The following is a 21,737-nucleotide window of genomic DNA, read 5'->3' on the forward strand; positions in this document are numbered from 1 at the left end:
AGCAAAAGAGAGAATTAACATTCTATTCAAAGTTGGGCATTAGGCTAACCATTGGGCTGGTTAGGGAGGTTAATAGAAATGGGTCTTGGATCAGCAAGATTTCTTCACCTAACTAGTGAAAGATTGAATTGATTTCTGTCTGCTATAGTAAGAGGAGTGCAGACATCACTTGTATTTCTATTAAAACAGGCTTTGATATTTAATTTTGTAAAAGTTCATAGTGTACAGCACCCGTATGTCGCTGTATGTGTTGAGAGGGAGCGAGCTAACAGGGAATTCAGGATAGAGGATGTACCGATGTATTCCTTACCCGTTCTATGCTGTGCTGCAACCTGAGCTTCCCTCTTATTGCCTCCTGTTGTCTGAAAAGCTCCTTCAGAGGTTCTGACAGCGATGGAGGTGGGGCAATCTGACGAGAAAACACAACATTGCGTATTATGTACCGTGTACTCATTACATTAGACAGTATCAAAACAAGTTTTGTTGACATTTTCTATACATGGTTGGAGGAATTTTTCTAGACATACATGTGTAGGTCTCTTTAATTGCAGAATCTTTCATTCTGAACCTACTCACTGCTTTGGCGACAGAACCGCAGAAAGAAAGAGTAAAGACGCCATAACTTACCACAGGGATGTGAAGCTTGCTGAGGGGCTTGCCGTCCAGCAAGTAAGAGCCGGTGTAGGTCACGTATTCTGCGTAACACTGTGGGGCCTGTGGGGTGATGAAGCACAGAATCTTCCTCTTTTCCTCAATCTTCTTCCTGATCTGCAGGTATTCGAAGTATGGGTTTGAGCGGTCACAGTGGTAGGGCTCAATATCGTCCAGCTTGATGGCATTGACGACTACAGCCAAAGTCTGTTGGATCATTTCCCTGGTCTGCTGCATGGCTGAGTTGACCAGCTGGACTTGGACCTGCTGCCCAGCAGAACGGGGGAATTTCCTCTTCCGTGGGTGCTGGGTCTGAGATTCCTCTTCGTCCAAGGGGAGAGGGCGGCCTTTTGTCATCTTACTGATGACCAGTGGAGCAGAGGTGGCTTCAGACGTAGATACGGACACTGTTGGGGTTGTATTAGATGCAGTCGAGGTCAAAGTAATCACAGATTCATTCTTAAGAGCTGGGAAGGAAGATGTGGGGGTGGGTGTCGGTGTTCTTATAGGAATTGGGTTAAGGAGCACTGTCGGACTGGTCGTTACAGGGGTGGCAGTGGCAGTCAAGGTTATTATGCTGGAGGTAGGAGGTACAGCAGCAACGGCGGAATTGTTCTTGGCGCGATTGCGAGTCATCCTTTGAGGGATTTCATCCACCTTCTTAGGGATCTCTACGGCGGTGGAGACAGAGGTCAGGGTTACCGGCGTAACCTTGGCTGTGGTCTCCTGAGTGTCTGGTAGTTCCACTGTGCTGGAGAGGGTCACTGCTTCTGGGAGCTGAGCAACAGGACTGCATGTAATGGATTCTACGACGGGCTCAGACATCTCCTGCTGTCTCACCTCTGATTTGATAGCAGACACTGAATCAACCATTGGTACCTGCAAAGACTCAGTAAGGGAGTGGATCTGAGTGTGATGTTGCTGACTGGGATCCAATTTCACAGATGAAAACAACATGCTGGGATCCGACTCATCAGGTTCTACATACAGTCCTTTTCTTTCCAACATGCTGCCCTGTTGTTGAATTATAGAGCGAGAGCCGTTAATTGGCTCGTGGTCCATCTCTTGCTGGAAGTTGGCATGTGGTGACAGGACAACCAAGTCTTGTCCTGTAGGTTCTCTTAAACCTTGCTCATCAGCAAGGCATGACGTCTTACCCAGGCTTGGTAAATCCACTTCCATTATGTCCGGCTCATCTCTCTCTATAACGGTAGGTCTAATGTGGATCAGCACAGTCTTGTTGCGATCCACTAGTTCTGGGTCTCGAGACTCAACTTCTTCCGACTTGTCTGGTAGTGGTAGGTCAGGCAAAGAGAACGGTCCCAGGTCATCCAGTTCATCTGCATCAGCTGAGAATGGGTCTGCCCAGGGCACCACAGGCTCAGGGGCCACAACTGGAGCCATGTGGCTTTCAGTAGTAGCACTGAAGCTGTGCGTGGTCTGCCTGCTGTCTGGTTCTTCACATGTTGACTCAGTGTCTATTGGATGACCTTCCTCTATGTTAGGCTTGTTGCAGTCCTGAAAGAAAGACTCCAGTCTATTGGAGGATGATGAGGTGTTTAAATAGTTGGGTTCCTCATCAGTAGCCGTGTCAGGCCTTTCTGGAGAGGGGATGTCAGCCACAGCCTCTTTCTGTTCATCAAAGTCCTCCGGGTCCTCTTTATGCCACCTATTCCAGGCAGCATAAGGGGGTGTGACCGAGGGGTGACCAGACAAGTGCTGCATCTCACCATCTGACTGGTATGGACTAGTTATTTTGGAGACGGCAGCCTCTATCTCTCCATACGTCCTTTGGGGAGATTTGAGATCCATATCAGGGTCCCAACCCATGCTGTGATCAAAACAGTTCTCTCCATGGTTGGGTGCAGAGTGTGTTGGGGAAATGTCTTGGACCTCTGGTTCCTGTCGGTCTGGAGACTCTACAGGCCAGCTCTTCCTAAGAGGGTCCTCAACTGGAGGAGAGAAGGAACATGGCTCCCTTGTTTGCTCTGGCTCCACCATTGTACAGTGGTCTCCATCAGCTCTCTCATCCATATCACATTCGTCCTCAAAGTCCTCCTCCTCTTCTTCATCTTCCTCATCCTCCTCCTCCTGTTCTTCCTCCTGCTCTTCCTCCGGTTCTTCCTCCTGCTCTTCCTGCTGCTGTTCTTCAGTGACAGAGGGAAGATCTGACAGGACCAGGTTAGGTTCACTGTGGTGAGGCTCAGAGATGTCCTCAATGTCCAGGGGCGGCAAAGCAGCAGGAGCTGGGGTTGGTGGTGCAACGATGTCAAAGCAGGGCTCCTGGGGGTCTGGCCTGTGAACTGGAGTAGAGGGTTTGGGCAAGAAATTGTTGTATACATTGTCAGGAAAATGTTCATTTGCCTCAATGACAGCAAGGGTTGGTTCTGCCACATCTGGTGTTGGAAGGGCTGGCTCCTGCTGAGGGGACAACATTCTTAGTGGGGAGAAATAAGGAGATGGCAGGCTCTCCAGCCTATCTACGGTTGCCGATTTGTCCTCTAGAGTTTGGGAGGGTGATGATGACTGATCAAATTCAGCTGCTGGATCACTCTGCTGCCGGAGGAACTTGTCAGCCTCAGCCTTGAACTCATCCTCCAGGGGCCTGCGGACATCAGAAGAAGCAGAGCGACTGACAAGCGGGAGCTGGAGGTTCTTTGCAGGAGTGGGACATGTACCCTCCTGGAAACTCTGGGAGTTAGAATACCTGCTGGGTGGACAACAAAAGGGACACACATTAGACGATATGTCACAGAGTAGAAAAGTTAAAATGATCAAAACATGAACCATGCAGTATATTTGCACGTTTAAATACCTTTCAAAGAAGGATGGCGAGCAGGCGTTCATTGACATAGTCATAGCCGAGGAGTTCTGGCAGTCCAGCCCATCCAACATAATGTCAGGGTAGTCCTCTGCACTACAGGACGGGGTACGTGGAGTCTGCATTACTTCCTCAAAGCTGGGGCAGGAGATGACGGACGTTGGCGTGGGAACACCAGTTGGCCTGTTTTGATCTGGCCTGGGAGAAGCGGGAAGGTTCTCCTTCATTTGTTGGCCAGCCAGCTCGTCCTTTGAGTTTTGACTGTCTGTAGGCTGGAACTTCCTGCTTGGGGACATCATTTGGGCAGGGAGACCCACATCCTTCAACTTCTTCTCTTTCAGACCAGACTCCAGACTGTTGGACTTCTTTGATGACAGCTCGCTGCGGTTTTTCCGTAGTTCCTCTGTGGACTTGGTCTTGTCCTTGAGTTTAGGGTCCCCTGACTTGGGTCTCAGCTTCTCCATTTGCTTCATCCTTTCTTTATGTCTCTTGTGGCGCTCTTCAATCTCCTGGTCTTTCAGACTCAACATCTGACCAAAACTCGTCATTTGATAGTCACCATCCACCAGCAGTTTTTCACGTGGACGATTATCTTTTCTTACTGTGTCCTTGGACTGAGGGAGCTTTTCATTTTCATCCTTAGCCTTAGATTTACTGTGGTCCATTCTTGTGTCTTTGTCCAATGTATCTCGACTTCTGTCTTTTTTCAGATCAAATTTAGGACTTTCTTCTTTTGACCTGTCTTTCAGAACAGTGACCTGTGGACTATCTTTCAACCCTGACTTCACATCTTCTTTGGAGTGTTTAAATGAGCCAAAGCCATCAATGTACTTCGTCTTCTCCTCCTTTATTTTTTCCTTATGTTTCTCCTTTTTCTTTTTGTCCTTTGTCCTGTCACTGATGACACAAGCTGCTTTGTCCTTGTCCTTTTTCGACATCTCTTTTTCAAATTCCAATGTTTTATCAAAGTCGTCTTCGCCGTCTCCCTTACTTACAAATGGGAATGTGTAAGGGTCCGCCTCTAGAGGCATGGGCTCTTTCTCAAAAGGTAGACTCTCTCTGCGGCTGTAGGACTCTCGGATCTCCTCCGTCTTGTCACGTTTGTCTCCTTTGTCCTTCTTGACCTTTTCTTTCTCCTTGTCGTGGCTTTTCTTGGACGAGGATGAAGAGGAATGCCGGTGCCTCTCTTTCTCTCTGAACTTGTCTTGGGGTGTCGATATGGACAGGGAGTCTCTCCTATCCTCAGTGACATCAGTCAGGCTGATGGAGTCATAGTAAGTGGTGAGGACTGGCTCATGACCTCGGTCAGTGAAACTGTCTGAAGAGATTTCACTGTTCTTGTCATTGGAGTCATCCTTGTAGTCATTCATGGCTTCCTCCTCCAATTTTTCCAAGAGGGATTTTTCATTCTCACCACTGCTTTTTGAGAGTTTCCTCTCCTTGGAATGGTCGAGCTTTTCTTTATATTTGCTCTTTGCCTTTTCCTCACTGGTGTCCCTTTTGTCCAACAGCTTCTGCTTATTTTTCTTCTCCTGATTTGAGTCCACTGACATTCTGTCTTTCCTTTCCTTGTGTTTCGTGTCAACAGAATCTTTCTTGTCTTTGTTGTGTTTCTCTAGAGAGCCCTTTCTCTCTTTACCCGCGTCAAATGTGGCCTTTTCTTTCTTCTTTTCTTTGTGTTCTTTGTCCTTTGCCTTTTCTGTGTTATGTTTAGCCTCTGCAGAAGATTTTCTTATTCTTTCTGTCGGGAAATGATCCAGCTCATCCTGATCAGGCGTTACGTCTTTTCTGATGGAGTCGGACACAAGTGCAACAACCCCGTTGTAGCTGTCCTCGTCATCATCACTTTCATCAGTGAAGATGTCGGCTATCTTGTACCACGTTTTCTCACGGATTTTCTCAGGTTTTCTTTCCTCTTTCTTCACCTCCAAAAACTCCTTCTCCCTCTCAGCATGTTTGTCTTGAGAGGCCTTTTCTTTCTTGTCCTTGGTCTGTTCTAAAGACATCTTTCGATCTTTGTCTTTGCCATGACACTCTTTGTGTTTGTCTTTGACTCCCTCCTTCTTGTCTTTGGTGGCCCTGTCTGGATCCTTTTCCTTGACAGTTTTTTCTGCAGAGACTTTCTCACTCTTATCTTTCTCCTGATCAGCTCCTCTGTCTTTTGTTTTCTCTTTGTGCTTGTCAGCTTTAGTCTTTTCTCGCTTTTCCATTCCCTCGCCCTTCTTTTCTTTCTCCTTTCCAGAGTGATTTCTTTCTCTGACATCACAGGATTTACCGACAGCGTCAATGTCTTTGAAGAAAGTATCATTGCCATATTCATCTCTTAAAGTTTCCTGCTTGATTTTTACGTCTTTTCTTTCCTTCATGAAGTCATATGAATCTTTACGGTCTCGACTGTTGTCTAAAGAGTCCTTTTCTTTTTTGTCTTTGACTGCGTCTGTGGACTCCTTCCGCTTCTTTTCCTTTTCAACTGAGTGACTGGAGTTTAATTTCTGTTTTTCTGACCAGTCCTTTTTCTTTTCATTTGTCTTTTCTGAGGAGTCTTTGTCTTTCTTCTTAGAGGGGGCTTCTTTCTCCAATCTTTTCTCACTGTGATCTGATTTCTTGTCCTTGACTTTATTTTCTTTCCTCCTAGTCTCTTCCTTAACGGTCTCGACAATTACTTTTACAGCGTTGTTGGCTTTGAATTCCTTGTACTCCTTGACAGGAGCATCCCAACTGTCATCTCCATAAAGGGAGGAGTCAGAGGACATCTCTGAGCCCCATCTGTCGTGATGGTCATCCGAGGCACTGAGCTTTGTGTCGTCTAAGTTGAGGAAGCGGTTGTTAACGTCATAACCTTCATACTCAGACTCTTCCTTCTGTGCTTTGTCTTTTTTACATTTCTCCTTCTCGTCCTTGGTGTTTTTCTCCTTGTCCACCTTTAGATGTTTTTCCTCTTTCTGCTCACCTTTCCTTTCTGTCTTTGAGGAGGACTTGTCCTTGGACTTTTTCTTTTTCTCCTCTTTGTGAGCCTTTTGTTTCTCCTCTTTAGGCTTCTCCTTCTCTTTGACATTTCTTTCCTTGTCAGATTTTAAAGGTTTCTCCCGCTCCTCCTTATTTGTCTTATCCTTGGTGGAGTCCTTTGTTTTCTTATTTTTCTCCTCTTTTGCTGTTCTGTGCACGTCTTTTCCAGATGACCAATCCTTATCCTCAGACTTGCTTTTCGAAAGCCTCTCCTCTTTCTTTGAATGGTCCTTTTCGTGTTTGGATAACTTGACCTTGCTCTCAGCTGGAGATTCTGCCTCAACAATTAGGGGTTTCTGCCGTGAATCATCAAAATCAAAAGAATAGCTCTTGACAAATTTTTCATTCATATCTTGATTAAGAACTAGACTAGGAGCTTTGTCCTTTTCTTTATTCTTGTGCTTGTGCTTGACTTTATGCTTTTTCAGCACTTTGCCATCTACATCGGTTTTGGAGACTGCACTGTCTGCATTGGAGTTTTTGTAGAGCTCAGAGCTCTTCTTGTCTACTGTGCTACTGTGCACATTGTTAATCTTCTTTTTGTTCTCCTGCGCTTTCCTCTTCACTTGTTTTATCGACTCAACACTGGAATCAACGGAGGAGTAGTCAGACTCACTGGACAGTCTTGTTCTGACTGAATCTGAGAGGGAACTGACGTCGGACCACGTCGGAGAAGACACCGTCTTCCAGCCATCCGTCCTCCACTGCTTTGGATGCTGTTCCGCCAAGGATGGTACTTGTTTCTGAGAGTTCACGTTTCCATGGGACGATGAGGAGGATGCGTTAAAGCCAGGGGAGTCTTTCAGACTTGTTGTAGAAGAGTCCTTTATACTGTTTGAGCCCTTATCATCCTCACTCTCCATATCTCCACAATCAGAGTCAGATGTACAGAACTTGTCATTGACTTTACCAAACTTCACTTCTTTACTGACATTGTTTTTACTCTCTTTCTTCCGTTTCTTTTTGACTTTATTCTTGTCCTTTTGTTGTTTAGAGCTCATGCTGCCAGAGTCTCTAGTCTTAGTATTTGTTTGCTGGGCCTGTGGCCGCGGCGTAGGCACTGGCGTTGGTGTTGGCGTGAAACACGTCCTATCATCCTCGTCAGAACTGTTACTGTCAGAGATGATCCGCCTGACAGTTTTCTTTGGTGTGAGCGAGTTGCTTTTGGAATAGGTTTTAACCTCCGTCTTGGGTATGACGATGCCACTGGTGGCCTTGGTGACCACCGGGACCGGCGTGACCGGCATGATCGCATCCTTACGGAAGTCTTTTTTCAAGAGGTGTTTATCGTCCACAGGAGGAACACGTTCTTCCTCATCATCCTCATCAAATTCATATTCGTCTTTAACGGGTGTGACAGCAGATTTAGGAGGGTCCATGTTTTTGCCTTTCAACTTCAACTTCTCAAACTCTGAGTCTGTGTTATTGCCATCGACAGAACTGGACGGGGCAAATGAGGGTGCATCTCCCTCCTCTGAAGATTCTGTGGAGAAAAAAAGGCAGAATCAAAAACACAATATCATTTAACAACAGCCTCATGATTTATACTAAGAATGTACACAACTTATAAAAGTCATGTTATTAAGCAATACCTGATGAACTTTCTTCACTTGAGGTGTACGTGCCTTTTCCTAACAACAGATTCAGCATAGTTGGAGAGTTGGCAACCTTCAATGCCGTTTCACCTCTCCTGTTGCTTTGACGTGGGTCTCCTCCATACCGTAAAAGTAGCTTAACCACCTGAAAAAAATAAGATAACATTTTAAAAATACAAATTATAATTTAAGAGGTGAAACGAACATGTTCTCTTGTGGTTCAGACTTTAAAGAGGTCACAAAGTGAATGTACCACTAGCTTCATGAATAAGCTCGACAGACAGTCAGGGTAATAATCCATTAATCAATCTATTGTTTTACCTATAATGTGTGTATTTAGACACAAACAGTCTTTCTTTCTTTTACCTTGAAATGTCCATTGTTGGATGCATCGTGTAGAGGGGTGTCATCATCCAGACCCTTTGTGTTGACCTCTGCTCCGGCTGCCAGCAGCTGCTTGGCCACATCATAATACCCTCTGTTGCACGCCTCATGCAATGCAGTCCAGCCTAAACAGGAGAGGGAATTACTGTGTGAGGTGTATTCAACATACAAATGAATATACATAACTACATGCACAACGTACAGGGCCGTCTATACAAAAAGCATCTCACCTGCAAAGTCTTTTACATTCACATCAGCTCCCTCGCTGATGAGCTCCTTGATGCGGCGTACCTCTCCACGGATTGCTGCTCTGTGCAGCCGAGTCTCTCCTCTCTCATTCCGTTTATTCACTTTGTCTTTGGTTTTTGATGCAGAGTTTGGCGTTCCTTTCTGACCCATACTGGACTGTGACTGATGCTTTGGTGTTGTGTCTGTAAGTAAGAGACGGACACACATTTCACTCTGACAATGACGTCTGGAAACTCTTTTTTTTTTTATTATCAGCGTGTCTACTGTTATTGCCACTAATACTATGAATACCGGTTTGTTTTGACTGCTTACAGCCAGAAGGGGGCAATCTTACTCTAGCAATGAGCAGCAGAGTACTCAGACCAACTTCACTTGAGCTCATTTCATCACATTTACAAGATTAAATCCAAGTTACATTTGCATTATTGCGTTTGCACGGCTATGGTCCCAAATTATATTTAAAACACACTTACTTAATCTATGCCCATGCCTTCAGGCATGCAACAAAGGAATACACAAATAAAAGTGGCTTAGCATTGGTCCTCAACAATCTCAACTGTCTTTTCTAAATTATCTTTAAAAAAAAAAGGCACAATGTTTTCAAATATAACTAAATATATTAACATGTCTCATACATTGGTGTGCAAATTACTTTGCATATCAATAATAAATATAATATATATAGACCGAACATTAGGAGGAAGTCAATATTATGAATAATCATCTAGCAGAACATATGATAACGGATAACAAATCAACAAAACCAGAATGTTTGTAGATCTTTTACATTCGGAAGTCTGTTAGGGTTTGGCTCAGATTTCACAATTAGTTCCAGATTAACGCAATACCAACAGGAGAGAGGGCGTCATTTCCTTGACAGCCACACGCTGCATTATATAACAATAATTTTGCTACTGTAGATGAATAAATATGAGACTGCTATGGCTGCAAAAACAGAACCACCACTTTCTGACTGACAGCATAGCTGACAGAGAATATCTGTGGATTAGCTTTGATGAGTATGCGGTAGTACGGCCGAGATGTGACAACAAAACAGCAGGCAACGCGTTTAACGTCCCAACAAATTCTAATAAATAATCAATCCCATGCCTTCTTTCTCTTTAAGCCAACCATCATCACGCGCGCACACACAGACGCACGCGCCTCCCATCCCTTTTTCCTTGTCCGCCAGCCGTCCACAGAAGACGTGGCCTCCATGATAAGCACGCACCTGGACTGTTGACGGACTCCTCAGCTGTCATTTGCATGAGCAAGGCCACCTGCTGCCGTTCAGAGAGGGGGTACCCGGCCCGGATCCCTGGCATCCCCATTCCAAACGCCAAACCCGCCTTCCGGGTGTTGGTTGGCTCCTTTTTAATGCGCTTCCGCTCTGGACCTGGTTTCTCTGTAACGGCAGTGAGAGGAGAGAAGCAATGTTCATCTTATTGGGCTACGTAGAGACACATTTATTCATGCACTTAATGTCACATTCACACATCCTGAAGCCGAGGTCTAGTGTCTAAAACTAAAGGGTACATTCGGCAGTGAGGGCCCTGAGGCTCTGGAACGATCTGCTGAGTCAGTGATCTCCTTTAACTTTTATTGCAGTCTTTCTTTTACACAAGTTATCATTTATTTTTAAATGTCATTTTAATTCCTTTAGAATTTTGTTTTCGTTTTCATACCCATTCATGCACTAAAATGTTTTTTTATATACAAAAGTACTTGAATTAGTTACTATAATTGTTGCCAAATCCTTACATTGACTGAGGTGTGTGTTATTACCCAGCTGCTCCTGAAGAAGGGAGGGGCCAACAAGCAGTGTGTTTATGTCTCTCTGTCTAATAGCCAGCCAATCAGTCCAAATCCAGAAGAGAGGAAAGAGGGCGGGACTTGGCAGACCAACGGTTATTACGAAATAGTTGGTTTACATTTCAATTCAGCGTGGCCTTGCCAAGGTCGCCACATGCCTGCCTGCGTGCCTGCTCGGCTTACAGGAGACACTGTGCTCCTGGACAAACGCAGCTGCTCCACAAAGACACACCCAGCAATTATTTTCAGTGGCAACATACCATCTGATGACCCTTACGGAAGGGAACGCCACACATGACTGTATCGCTACATTACTGAGAGATCCAAAAAGAGAAATGGGAACAGCAAATGTCAAATGTGCACAGAGACGACCGGAGACTTGTGAATGTGTCCAAGTCTAATTCCTTCGAGACCTTTCTGGTTCCAAGACTGGCTGCATCGCTCAAGGCCACAAACACACAAGTAAACAAGGCGAGAGGGAAGCATGGCGGCCGACGCTTCCGCTGTCACAAGCGCAGAGCTGATGAACTTTCTCCAACATCTGTGAATACTTACAGCAAATGTGCCCCCACCCCTCTTTGATACACTCGCACGTTTTCAAAGCATTTGCCATTAAGACACATTCCCTCAGCTAGAACTTTAACAGCTGGAACCACAGACGCGGTCCAAGCATGTTTTTTTGAGGTATAGAACAGAGAAAGTGCTAAGCAAGCGATTCCAGGCTATGTTTACAGGAATAGGAACCCGGAAGGCAGTTATTACCCCGGTGCACCCATGGAGAGGACTGCTACTTAATGACACACGAGACCAACGTCTCTCATACAAGATTGATCATCACTGGTCTGCTCGTCTCTGACATGGAGCTCCTGGAGCAGACATAATCAACTTTCAAAGTCTCAACTTGTTAGCTGCTTGGTATAACATTACAGATTCTCAAGCCAGCAACTGAGAAATGGCCGGACAAACGTGTGTGCACTTAACTGTGCTTTTAAATAACGTGTGTTTGGTTCATCACCCTGAGAGTTGAGGGACAGATGCAAATAAAAATATCAGAGTGGCTGATTAAACAAGTCTGGGTCCAACGTATGTCGACTATAGTTCATCATCAAATGATTCAGTAATATGTGTCACATGTACATGTATTACATAAATGACAACAATTGCACAACATACTGTGCCTGCTCCCATAGTGTGTATTTCTGTTGGATGACTATTTAGGGAACACTGCTAGAGATTTTATGCGTCTCAATAAATAGATCTTACTCTCCGTACTGCGTGAAACTTGACGAACAAAAGGAGAATAGAAAAGGAAAAGCAGGCCTGACGGGCTAGGCCTCGTAGAATGCCTACCTGAGCCAGGGGAGGAGACCACAGGAAACATATACGTCTGTAAATAATAGAAGTGGATTTGGATATGACAGGCAGACAATACTCCAATGTTAGCGAACGCCAAAACAAAGAAACGGCCTGGCTCACTGAGCGAACACAGCGCCACAACCAGAAGAACCACTCTAACCAGCCAGACCAGATATGTTGACCGGATCACGTTAGCGTGAAACAATGTTCTGTTTAGGGACTAATAATAACTGCATAAACAGGAAGTCGAGGGAGAAGAGGCAGGAAGTGGCCAGCAGGATGTTTGACGATGCTTTGTATTGAGCAAGAGAGACTCATAAAAACACATTCTAAACCCAGGGGGTGAATGATTGCTTGAATAAACATCAATGTTTTCTTAGAGTTTAATTAGGCTTAATATATACTACTAGGTTTTGGTTTTTTAAATCTCATTGCGTTTGTAATGTTTATGCATCCACACTTCGAATTTTGAAAACAGCACTAACATGCTTGCAGATACATATGTTTTGGTTTTTAAACGCAGTTTTAAAAGAAAAAGGTTGTCATGTGGATGACTTGGTTGCGAAATATTTTGTTAAATGATACAATTCCCCATGGTCGCCTCCATCAGCTCAAGACAGAGGAATGAGAGTTGATAATGGAGCATGGTTGCATGTGGGGGGAGAGCTGTGAACTGAGAGGTGTTACATTTTGCAAAGGGGCGAGCCACTGACCCAGCAGGGTCAGAGCTTGAATGGCCATGGAACAAAGTCAGACTATAAAACCCAGATATGCAGAACAAATTCACTATATAGAGGAGAAGGTCTTGACACACACACACACACACCCACACCGAGAAAATACACTAATCAAAACACTGAATTATTGGGCTTAGACCAAACAATTCTTCCCCAATGTGATGAAATACATCCTTGAAGCACACAGATGAAAGACAGATGCTCGCAATTTGATTAAGTAAACTGTCTTCTACAGTTTCTAAACATAATAAACGATGAAGAGACAGTTATATTAGTAATATGTTGCACACACAGGGAGTTAAGAGTTGAGTAGGCCCATATAAATAAATTTAAAATATACACTTTTATTAATCCCCAAGGGGAAATTAGTTCTCTGCATTTAACCCATCCTTAGTTATTAAGGAGCAGTGGGCTGCGGTGAAGCGCCTGAAGCAACTGGGGGTTCAGTGCCTTGCTCAAGGACACTTCGACTTGCAACTAATGGGGAGAGCGGGGATCGAACCCACAACCTTGCGGTTGCAGGACGGCCCTCTTACCCCACTGAGCTACAGCCGACCCATATAAGCCACACCCAATAAGAGCCCAAGCTATCAGCATATGAGTATACTGCCCAGCTGTTCTTCCTCAGGTGAGAACTCTCACATCCCCTTCCTGAACCTGCATCTTTGAGAAGCTACACAAAAACAGCCTAAAACAGCAAACATGTGAATAATATGAAACCAGCTAATGAGAACAAGAATATAACATACAAGTGTATATAATTCCCCAAGAAACAGTCCACTAAATAATTGGACTACATTAAAATAATCTTGCAAAAGGCAAAGACAGGTACACAAACACTCCAGAGATGCAGGAGTTAAAGTCAAAGTCGTAATGAGTAAACAAAGTACAGCTTCTCAACCAAACATTCCACTTATTCATAATTCCTTGAGCTACGCAGCAATTACACACAACCCCATGTGTCTCCATAATACATGTCCAATCGTTCAAGAACCCCAAACCATAATAGTCATCTGTTGCAACAGGCATGCTTTTAGCTCGCCACTCCTTTTTCAAGTGTAACCAAAGGACACAAACCAATATAGAGACGCAGCCAGCGTGGATGATGAAGGCTGTTTCCAAAGCCTGTGTGATGGGCCATTATCAACAAACTAAATCCTGAACCCTTAAAGCCCAGTCAAACAACGTGAGCGGTAGTCCTTCTCTCCCTAATTAAAGAAAACACAAAGACGCAGCCTTACCAAAAGCCAGACCCGGTCAGTCCAGTGCGTTACACAAATTCCCACTTAATTGGATCAGGATTTTGTGTGTTCTTGCTCTCCTTTCAGGATGCAATTGCAGGAACAATTTCCTTGGTTCTTCCAGCTGACTTGAAGCTGGAGCGAGGAGCCCATTCACCTCACAATGCCCAGTCCCTCTTTTTACACAGCACGCCGAACTACACTACCGTTCAAAAGTTTGGGGTCACTTAGAAATGTCTTTATTTTTCAAAGAAAAGCACTGTTTTCTCAATAAAGATAACATTAAATAAATCAAAAATACACTCTATTCATTGTTAATGTGGTAAATAAATATTCACGGCGGAAGTGTCTGGTTTCTAATGAAATATCTCCATAGGTGTATAGAGGCCCATTTCCATAAACTATCACTCCAGTGTTCTAATGGTACATTGTGTTCGCTAATCGCCTTAGAAGTCTAATATCTGATTAGAAAACCCTTGTGCAATTATGCTAGCACAGCTGAAAACAGTTATGCTGGTGATATAAGCTATACAACTGGCCTTCCTTTGAGCTTGAAGTTTGTAGAACAAAATTAATACTTCAAATATTAATCATTATTTCTAACCTTGTCAATGTCTTGACTATATTTTATATTCATTTGATGAATAAAAGTGTGATTTTTCATGGAAGACACAAAATTGTCTGGGTGACCCCAAACTTTGGAACGGTCGTGTACTTCCTGCATGTTTGAGTGGATGTGATGTAATAACTCCCATTTGATTACCCCTTCAAAGTCACATGTCGTAGATGCAAAGTAAACGCGTCCCAATGTGCTCTTACCCGAGTCCGAATCTTTCTGGTGCCCATTAGCTCCAGCAGTGAAAGGCAGCTTCCTTTTAGGGGCCTTCTCTTTCATCTCTTTGACCCCATCACTGCGATCCAATTTGGGAGTCTTACTTGACAACACTTTATCCTGCAAAAGAGAACAACCAGAACACAGAGGAAACTTTAAGTCACATGGTTCACATTTGACACAGCTTTATTCAGAAAGAAGAACAAAAAGGTGTGTCATTTTAACATCAACATTTGTTTTAGGAACAGAATGAAAGAGAAAACAAAGTCATATACGAGCTGCTGTGGATCCTGCTGCTGTAGTTGGTTCCGTTCACCGTCCCGACTCGTTTAGCCATTATGGGCTTCGCAGAGCAAAACCTTTCCATTCAGATTCCAGACATTTACTTCCTAGATTCCAGAGCAAAGAGCCCACGGAGAGGAGACTACGCCGACGCCGACTCGGCTCTGTGGTCTACAGCTGCTGGAAACAATCACAATCCCAAGTGTATCTGCTATCAACAGATGCGAATACTTATGTTTGTTCAACTGGTTTCTTTCTTGGATTGGGATCCGATAGTGACTTGCTTATTACCCTGACGCGAGGCTTCACAGCAGTTAATAGGCGAGAAGACGCGGCAAAGGTCTGGAAATGTTGATCATGAATCCTCTTTGAATTCCAATTACATATTCTATTATAAATATCATCATGTTTTTATCAGCTAATCAATTGATTGACCAGAAGTAACTAAGAGAAGAAACTAGTATTGTAATTCATTATTTTTAACTAAATAATTGTGTTGGGAGAAGCGAGTGAACGGCAGAACAGAGCAGAGCCCCAGAGTTCAGTACACAAAAACAAATACCATCAGATAAAGCACCGTCTGACAATACACAACAATAGGGGAAACCAAGGTCATACAGGACATATCTTAAATCAAAGATGACACAGGAAACTCATTTAAAATTAGTCACTCATTTAATGTAAATCTTTATCCAAATAAATTACCAATCAAAGTTTGTCCTTGTATTATCTAATGATCTATTTGTCATGCAGAGTAAATGCAACCCCCTTGTACTCAGTAGTCAATCATGGAGTATTTCCGGTAAAGACTGCTGGTAGAATACAGAATACAGGAACACCATCTTCAGGATTAAACATGACGTAATTAAGCACTCAGTGAAAAGTGAATTCACACCAGCCATGGACGCCCTTGGTTGTAAATTCCTTATGTATTCGTCAAACTGCTCAGTCCGACATGCATTTCGATATACGGTCACGATGTTCATTATGCTTCGGAGGGTTTAAGGTCCAGGAGCAAGCCAGATGGGATGTTCAGGACACTCACTCATATTTCACTAAATGTCTGTTCTACCTTCTGTCGCCGACTCAGCTCTATCTATCCTCAGGGCAGGTTTTCTATTATGCGTAGACTTTGAACTCCTCCCCCTGCCCTGCCCCAGTCACAAGACGATGATGTCATGGTACAGTAGAGACAAACAACGTCAGCTACAGTTCGCTGATCTCGCCGACTCGCTCTCCCTTCCTCTCTCTGTCTCCGCTCAGCGACACAAAGGCGTTTTAACAAGAGAGCACACAATTCACGCAAAAGCACGAGGTACGCATCCGGAGATGTGCAGAAGCTACAGGAATTACAAGTGGGGAGAAACATTTGTAACAGTGAATAATAAATAAGAACAGCAAATGTAAAGCAACACTGCATTGGTAGAAAACTACAACTCACCAATGTTGATTGCCAGAGTTAGACCGGTTATTGTTTTCTTCAGTTAAATTCAAAGAAAGAGACTTTCCTCACGTCTGCCTTCACAAGACACCATGTTTGATGGTCTCCTAGCAATGCCTGATCTTTTAGCCTCCCTTCGTTTTCCTCCCGCCCTCCTCCCTCCATGCCAGAGTCTGATGCAATCCTTTGCAGAGGGTTGTAACTCCATGCCCGCATAAGCTGCATCTCTCTTCTCTTCGCCTCTTGTCGCTGCTCCTGGTAGCTGAACAGTTGGCACACACCGTGACATCATCAAGCTGCGTCCGACACTTAATTCCACTGCAAACAACATGACTGTACGCGTGTCAACTTTAGAGGACGCTGCCTTCATAGCCTGCATTTCGAGACTGAATATGTCCGATTCCAAAAATGCCTCTGAATCTGGCTAAGAAATTCAGAATTCAGCCGATATGGCCTTGATCTCAAAGACACAAACACTGAATTTATTGCGGCAGTCTCCAAAGATAGAATACGGAAGAGTCAATTGTTTTTGAGCATTAAGGTAATCCTGGGAAAATAAGGTTATAGTAAGTACATTTTAGTTATGAGGAATTTTGAATATCAATGTGGAGGCATGTTTGTTGATGGCTCAACTTTCTAGTTCCGGTAACTGAGCAACATTGCCCCAAGGAGCAAATCCAGCAAGCTCAGCCACACAAATGTACCTCATTGACATGAACAACATCCCAGACACTGGGACAAAGCTCGCCTCCACCAGACAGGTCAAGAGAGCGGCAGCAACTACAGCACAGCATCCTTGAATACGGTATAAATGCACACAGATAAGTTCTGTGGTACGCCTTGTTCCCAGGCCTCCTGCCTGAAAACGCTATTGTCTTATTTATTTAAGCCTACATTCCCACTGTCTGGGAGGCCTTCCAATGTTTTTAAATTGTTGATCAGATGTGGTGGTGTAGAGTCAAGTTTCAAGGACAAGCAGCAGTTGAAATTGGGATTCTATGTTGTATATGTATACAAACATTGGGCTATTGTGCATCGTGCGTGTTTCTCTAGGTTTTTCAGTCTTACCTTCTTCCCACCCTGCTTTTCCACCATGTCTGTGCTGAGTGGGAAGTGGTCCAGCTGGGGGGTTTTAGATCCCCCACCTTTGGGCATCGTTCAGCTCTCCCCACGCCAAGCTTCATTCACGCTGCCATTCCATCGTCATCAACCGTCTGAAAGAACAAGTGATGGCGGGTTAGCAACTGGCTACGACATTTCATTGGAAACACATTTACACACTGCCAGCCGATGCAGCCATTAGCAGCCCATCAAGCACTCTATTTTCAACCATTACAACCAGATCTGAAAGAGCAGTTGAGAGGGAGGACAGCAGCCTGAGTTGCAGCTGTGGCAGGCAAAAAGCTTATCTGTTCTCCAGGCTGAACCCAGAGAGCAGGCAAGGTCGGCCCAAATACCTTAAAACATGCTCGGTAGTATCTGCAGATTTTAAAGCAAGAGGAACTGAAAACCCTTCAAAACAGAAGCGGCACGCCATTTAACGTGCTGCGACTAAAGCAGTCATATACTGGAGTTTAGATATCACACAAGGATGGAGCATGTCACATATTGCATAACCCAAATGAATCAGAACCTTTTATTGCCAAGTATATTTTCATATACAGGGAATGTGTCATGGCGGGTGGCGCAACATTGGACAATAACATTAAGCAATTAACACAGCACAAGAATTCAAACATATTAAATGTACAGAGGAATATAGAATAGTGTGGGATACTGACAGAGCAAAGAACAGCGAGGAACAGCTGAGGAATTCCTTCAGGAACGTGACAACACGTCTCAACAAAAACCCAAACAGCTACTTACCGCCAGAGCTAGCCACCCCTTGTTATTGTGGGCGTTACCCTGTTCTCATGGGATCCCTACCACAGACAGTTAAGAAGAGGGATCATTGTCTTCTTACAACCAGAATCCTATCTGTTATGAGTGATTATCATGAACTTAGCAGATATAGAGTTCAGTGTAGTTCTCTGTGCAAGTACAATATCAACCCGATGTCTTTGTGAAGAGGCCCTCTGCTCCACAGGGCCATGCATTCATCATATATTCCTTCCCTCAATTCTCTCCTACATAATGCACTCTTTTTCTAAGTGTGTCCAAGTATGATCCTCCTTGTGACTGACTGACCAGATGAGACCATGGCTGCATGCTTTTTGTTTCCATCTCTACTTTGAGACGTTGGCAATCCTATCTTCCCTGGCGCCACTTCCATCTCCACTCCCCTCCCCTCCCCCATCCTCCTGCAGTTATCCTATTCAAAGACTGCTATTTATATCCCTCCAGTCAAGTCAAGAAAGCCAGCCAGCCAACCAGAGAGGCACAGAGCTACAGAGGATGTCGCGCTCCCTCTTTTCCTGATGTATGGAAAGAGACATGAGCAAACACAGCAGACCACAGCCCCTTCCTCCCTCCTCGGGCTCATTGTTACAGCCTCTTTGCTCCTGCTAGGCCCTCGCTTCAACCTCCCACCTCTCAGCACACTGGACAAAGCGACAGGAAGGTTGACTATACTGAGAAATACCCCCCCCCACCCACACACCCACACGACTTGTCGACCAACAATCTATGCAGTATTTTGGGACTATGATGATGGGCACTTATAGCAAAAGAACATTCAGCTGACCAAGCGAAAAACGTAAGAAAATTATGTTTACAAGCAGGTCGTCACACAGGACGCGCAAAAGGAGAGGAAACCCTGTTCAGAACCACAGGGCCCGTTTCCTTTGTAATTTCATCCCAATCAAAATATACATAACATCTGTTAAGATCGGGAGTCTGTGGGATTCAGTCAAGGGTTGTTGCCACTAAACAGTTGATTAACTCCATATGTGTATTTATATGCGAGTGAATATATATACAAAAGTAACACGCAGCATACGACAACTCAGTGTATCTAAATTTGAAAACATCATATTTTTTGACGTTATTCAACTAATTATACTTTGTCCCTCGATAAGATGATGTGTCATGAAATAAAGGTTGTGCTGCCGTTTCTCTGTTCATAGCATCCAATCAGATACTCAAAGTTGCTGAGAGGCGATCCCATCACCAGCTGGTGGCTCATCATCCGACGGCTTTTGGCACGCAACACAGTTACAGTTAAGCTCGAAGCAAATTTTTTTTTTTTTAAGTGTGAACATTGTATCTAAAATATCTAAACACGTGACATAATATATCTCTGGCCTCCTAAAACTGCTCTTTTTTAAAAGCGTGACAATATCACAGCATCGTGTTCACTTTAACGTTCGGCTATCGTCTCATCTTCAATCTCACAATCCATAAATAGGGCTGGTCCAAATAGTTCAAAGCATTGACGTTTTATAAATAACTTTGAATGTAAAAAAGACAAAAAGACATTTGATAGGCCTACATTCATAACATTAACTTCTCTTCCGGAGCAGATGGACGTTATGGTGAGCAGGCATACGGAGAAGAGAGACGCAGGATGTCGGAGTCATTGGATTCATGGAAAGAGAACATAAACGGCTTTAGAATTAAGGTTAATCGTGCCGATTAACGGGGATCAGCGGGCAGCCGCCCCACGAGAAACATCTCTAAATGCAGAGTAGCACAAACATACTTGCTAGGTTAGGTTTCTAAATACATATTTAGTCATTTAAGGGATATATCATGAGGTTATACATAGTGGTGGTGAGTAGAAGTTCAAAGAGCATTCAGGATTAGCAGCCATCAGGTGGAGAGAAAAAAAAACTCCACGACTGTAATTTTAGGTTTAAATGCTAGATAGGATTGAATTCATATATAAATACATTAATATCAACTTTCATAGTTGTGGTGAATGTCGAATACCAATAAAAATGTACATTTCAGAGAAAACTTAGATTAGCTTTAGTTAAATATTCAAACAGGAGTAGTTTGGTTTAAGATATGAACAACCTATTGATCATCATCTGCTGACCAGAGCCCAAACACCTGATCACACTCGGGACTTGACCCAGAAGGTTTGAATGTTTAATACATGACGTCAGCCCGGAGACGATGACTGCAGAGAGAAGTGAGCAGAGCTGAGCCAGAGGAGCAATCTCTTCCAGGAAAAGGGCCCGCCAGTCGTATTATGCATCCGGGCTCCCTCCCTCGCATGAACACACATCTTTCTTTCTCCAAAGCCCGTTCCTTCCTCCCCTCATCCTCCTGGAGCATCCTCGCTCGGCTCGGAGCCACTCCCTCTGCGGTCAGATGGAGGCCAACACTTCAGCAGATTGCAGTATACAGATGCACCGACACACACCACAAGCACACTTGCATCAGGATATTATAGTATTAGCTTACTCGATTTAGGAAATGTAACATTGAGGGCTGACTTCAAAAGTGACAATGTGCAGCGATTTAAACACCTACGTACTAAAATGGAACCTCTTGGCTGTGTCTAACAATATCCCAACTAGAGAAACTGTCGTATAAAATGAACATTGGCAATTGACAACAAATGTGAATTCTTTAGTTCAAACAATTTATGGTACAAGCAGCTTTTAAGCCAAGTAGCAGGGGCCTCCAGAGGGATGCAATGATGCAATTCCAGTCTTTGAACAATACGAAGTGTTAATGTTGCCATATTTAATAATAGTGAAAGTGGATTTATTCCTTTTAAACCCAGGGAAGGGACATTTTTGTGCACTGTACAGAGTTCAACCATAATATTATATAAAAATATGCCGTTACTGTGTGGTGTAACCTCCTGGGATGAATACACACATGCTATTTTTAGTCTTCGCAATGTGCAAAGCATAACAATCCGCCAGGTTCAAGAATACAAATGCTAATTTAGCTCCAGACGTCTGCTGCGTGAAACATTTTCAAAACTATGCTCATGGACCCATTTTTTAACCATACACATTTTTTGCAGGGCAAGCAGATTTGCTAGAACATGAACTGTTGATTCGAAACGGGGAAACACAATTCAACAATGGGAACGCAACAAAGATGTAAAGACACACACCTGTGAAAGAGGTGAATGTGCACGCGCAGAGTCGCCGTTTACTCCCTCTCCGTGCCACTCCTAATGTATGACTGCCCACAGAGAAACACACCTCACGCGTTGCACACCGACAGCTGAACAACACAGCAGCTGCGCACAGGGATGGGCACGTTGCTCTCTGTGCGTCTGTGTGTACTTGTGTTGTGCAGTGTGGTGTGTGTACCAAGACGCCGATTGCATCAGATACAAATCACCAGCACACTCCTTGGCAGTCAACGGATCTCAGTGTTGGTTCACAGACATGGCTGAGGCACAGACGCATAAAGGGGAACGC

General features: G+C 44.1%; 1 protein-coding gene across 3 annotated transcripts in view; it reads right to left on the reverse strand.

The window, feature by feature from the left end:
- The window catches only part of ankrd11 (ankyrin repeat domain 11), a 99,294-nt gene that overhangs the window by 4,939 nt on the left and 72,618 nt on the right, over nucleotides 1-21,737 (reverse strand). For 2 of the 3 annotated variants that reach the window (XM_056412369.1, XM_056412370.1), the window contains exons 3-11: nucleotides 17,476-17,621; nucleotides 14,672-14,804; nucleotides 9,938-10,111; nucleotides 8,688-8,888; nucleotides 8,440-8,582; nucleotides 8,071-8,218; nucleotides 3,467-7,961; nucleotides 628-3,361; nucleotides 311-409 (exon numbers count right to left, since the gene is read on the reverse strand). In XM_056412369.1, coding sequence (XP_056268344.1) covers nucleotides 311-409; nucleotides 628-3,361; nucleotides 3,467-7,961; nucleotides 8,071-8,218; nucleotides 8,440-8,582; nucleotides 8,688-8,888; nucleotides 9,938-10,111; nucleotides 14,672-14,804; nucleotides 17,476-17,562 — 8,214 coding nt within the window. In that variant the 5' untranslated portion in view covers nucleotides 17,563-17,621. The remainder of the gene's footprint in view (nucleotides 1-310; nucleotides 410-627; nucleotides 3,362-3,466; nucleotides 7,962-8,070; nucleotides 8,219-8,439; nucleotides 8,583-8,687; nucleotides 8,889-9,937; nucleotides 10,112-14,671; nucleotides 14,805-17,475; nucleotides 17,622-21,737) is intronic. The other variant, XM_056412371.1, reaches the window with a different exon arrangement.

This window comes from Pseudoliparis swirei, chromosome 4 (assembly GCF_029220125.1).
Source record: "Pseudoliparis swirei isolate HS2019 ecotype Mariana Trench chromosome 4, NWPU_hadal_v1, whole genome shotgun sequence".
Lineage (NCBI taxonomy): Eukaryota > Metazoa > Chordata > Actinopteri > Perciformes > Liparidae > Pseudoliparis > Pseudoliparis swirei.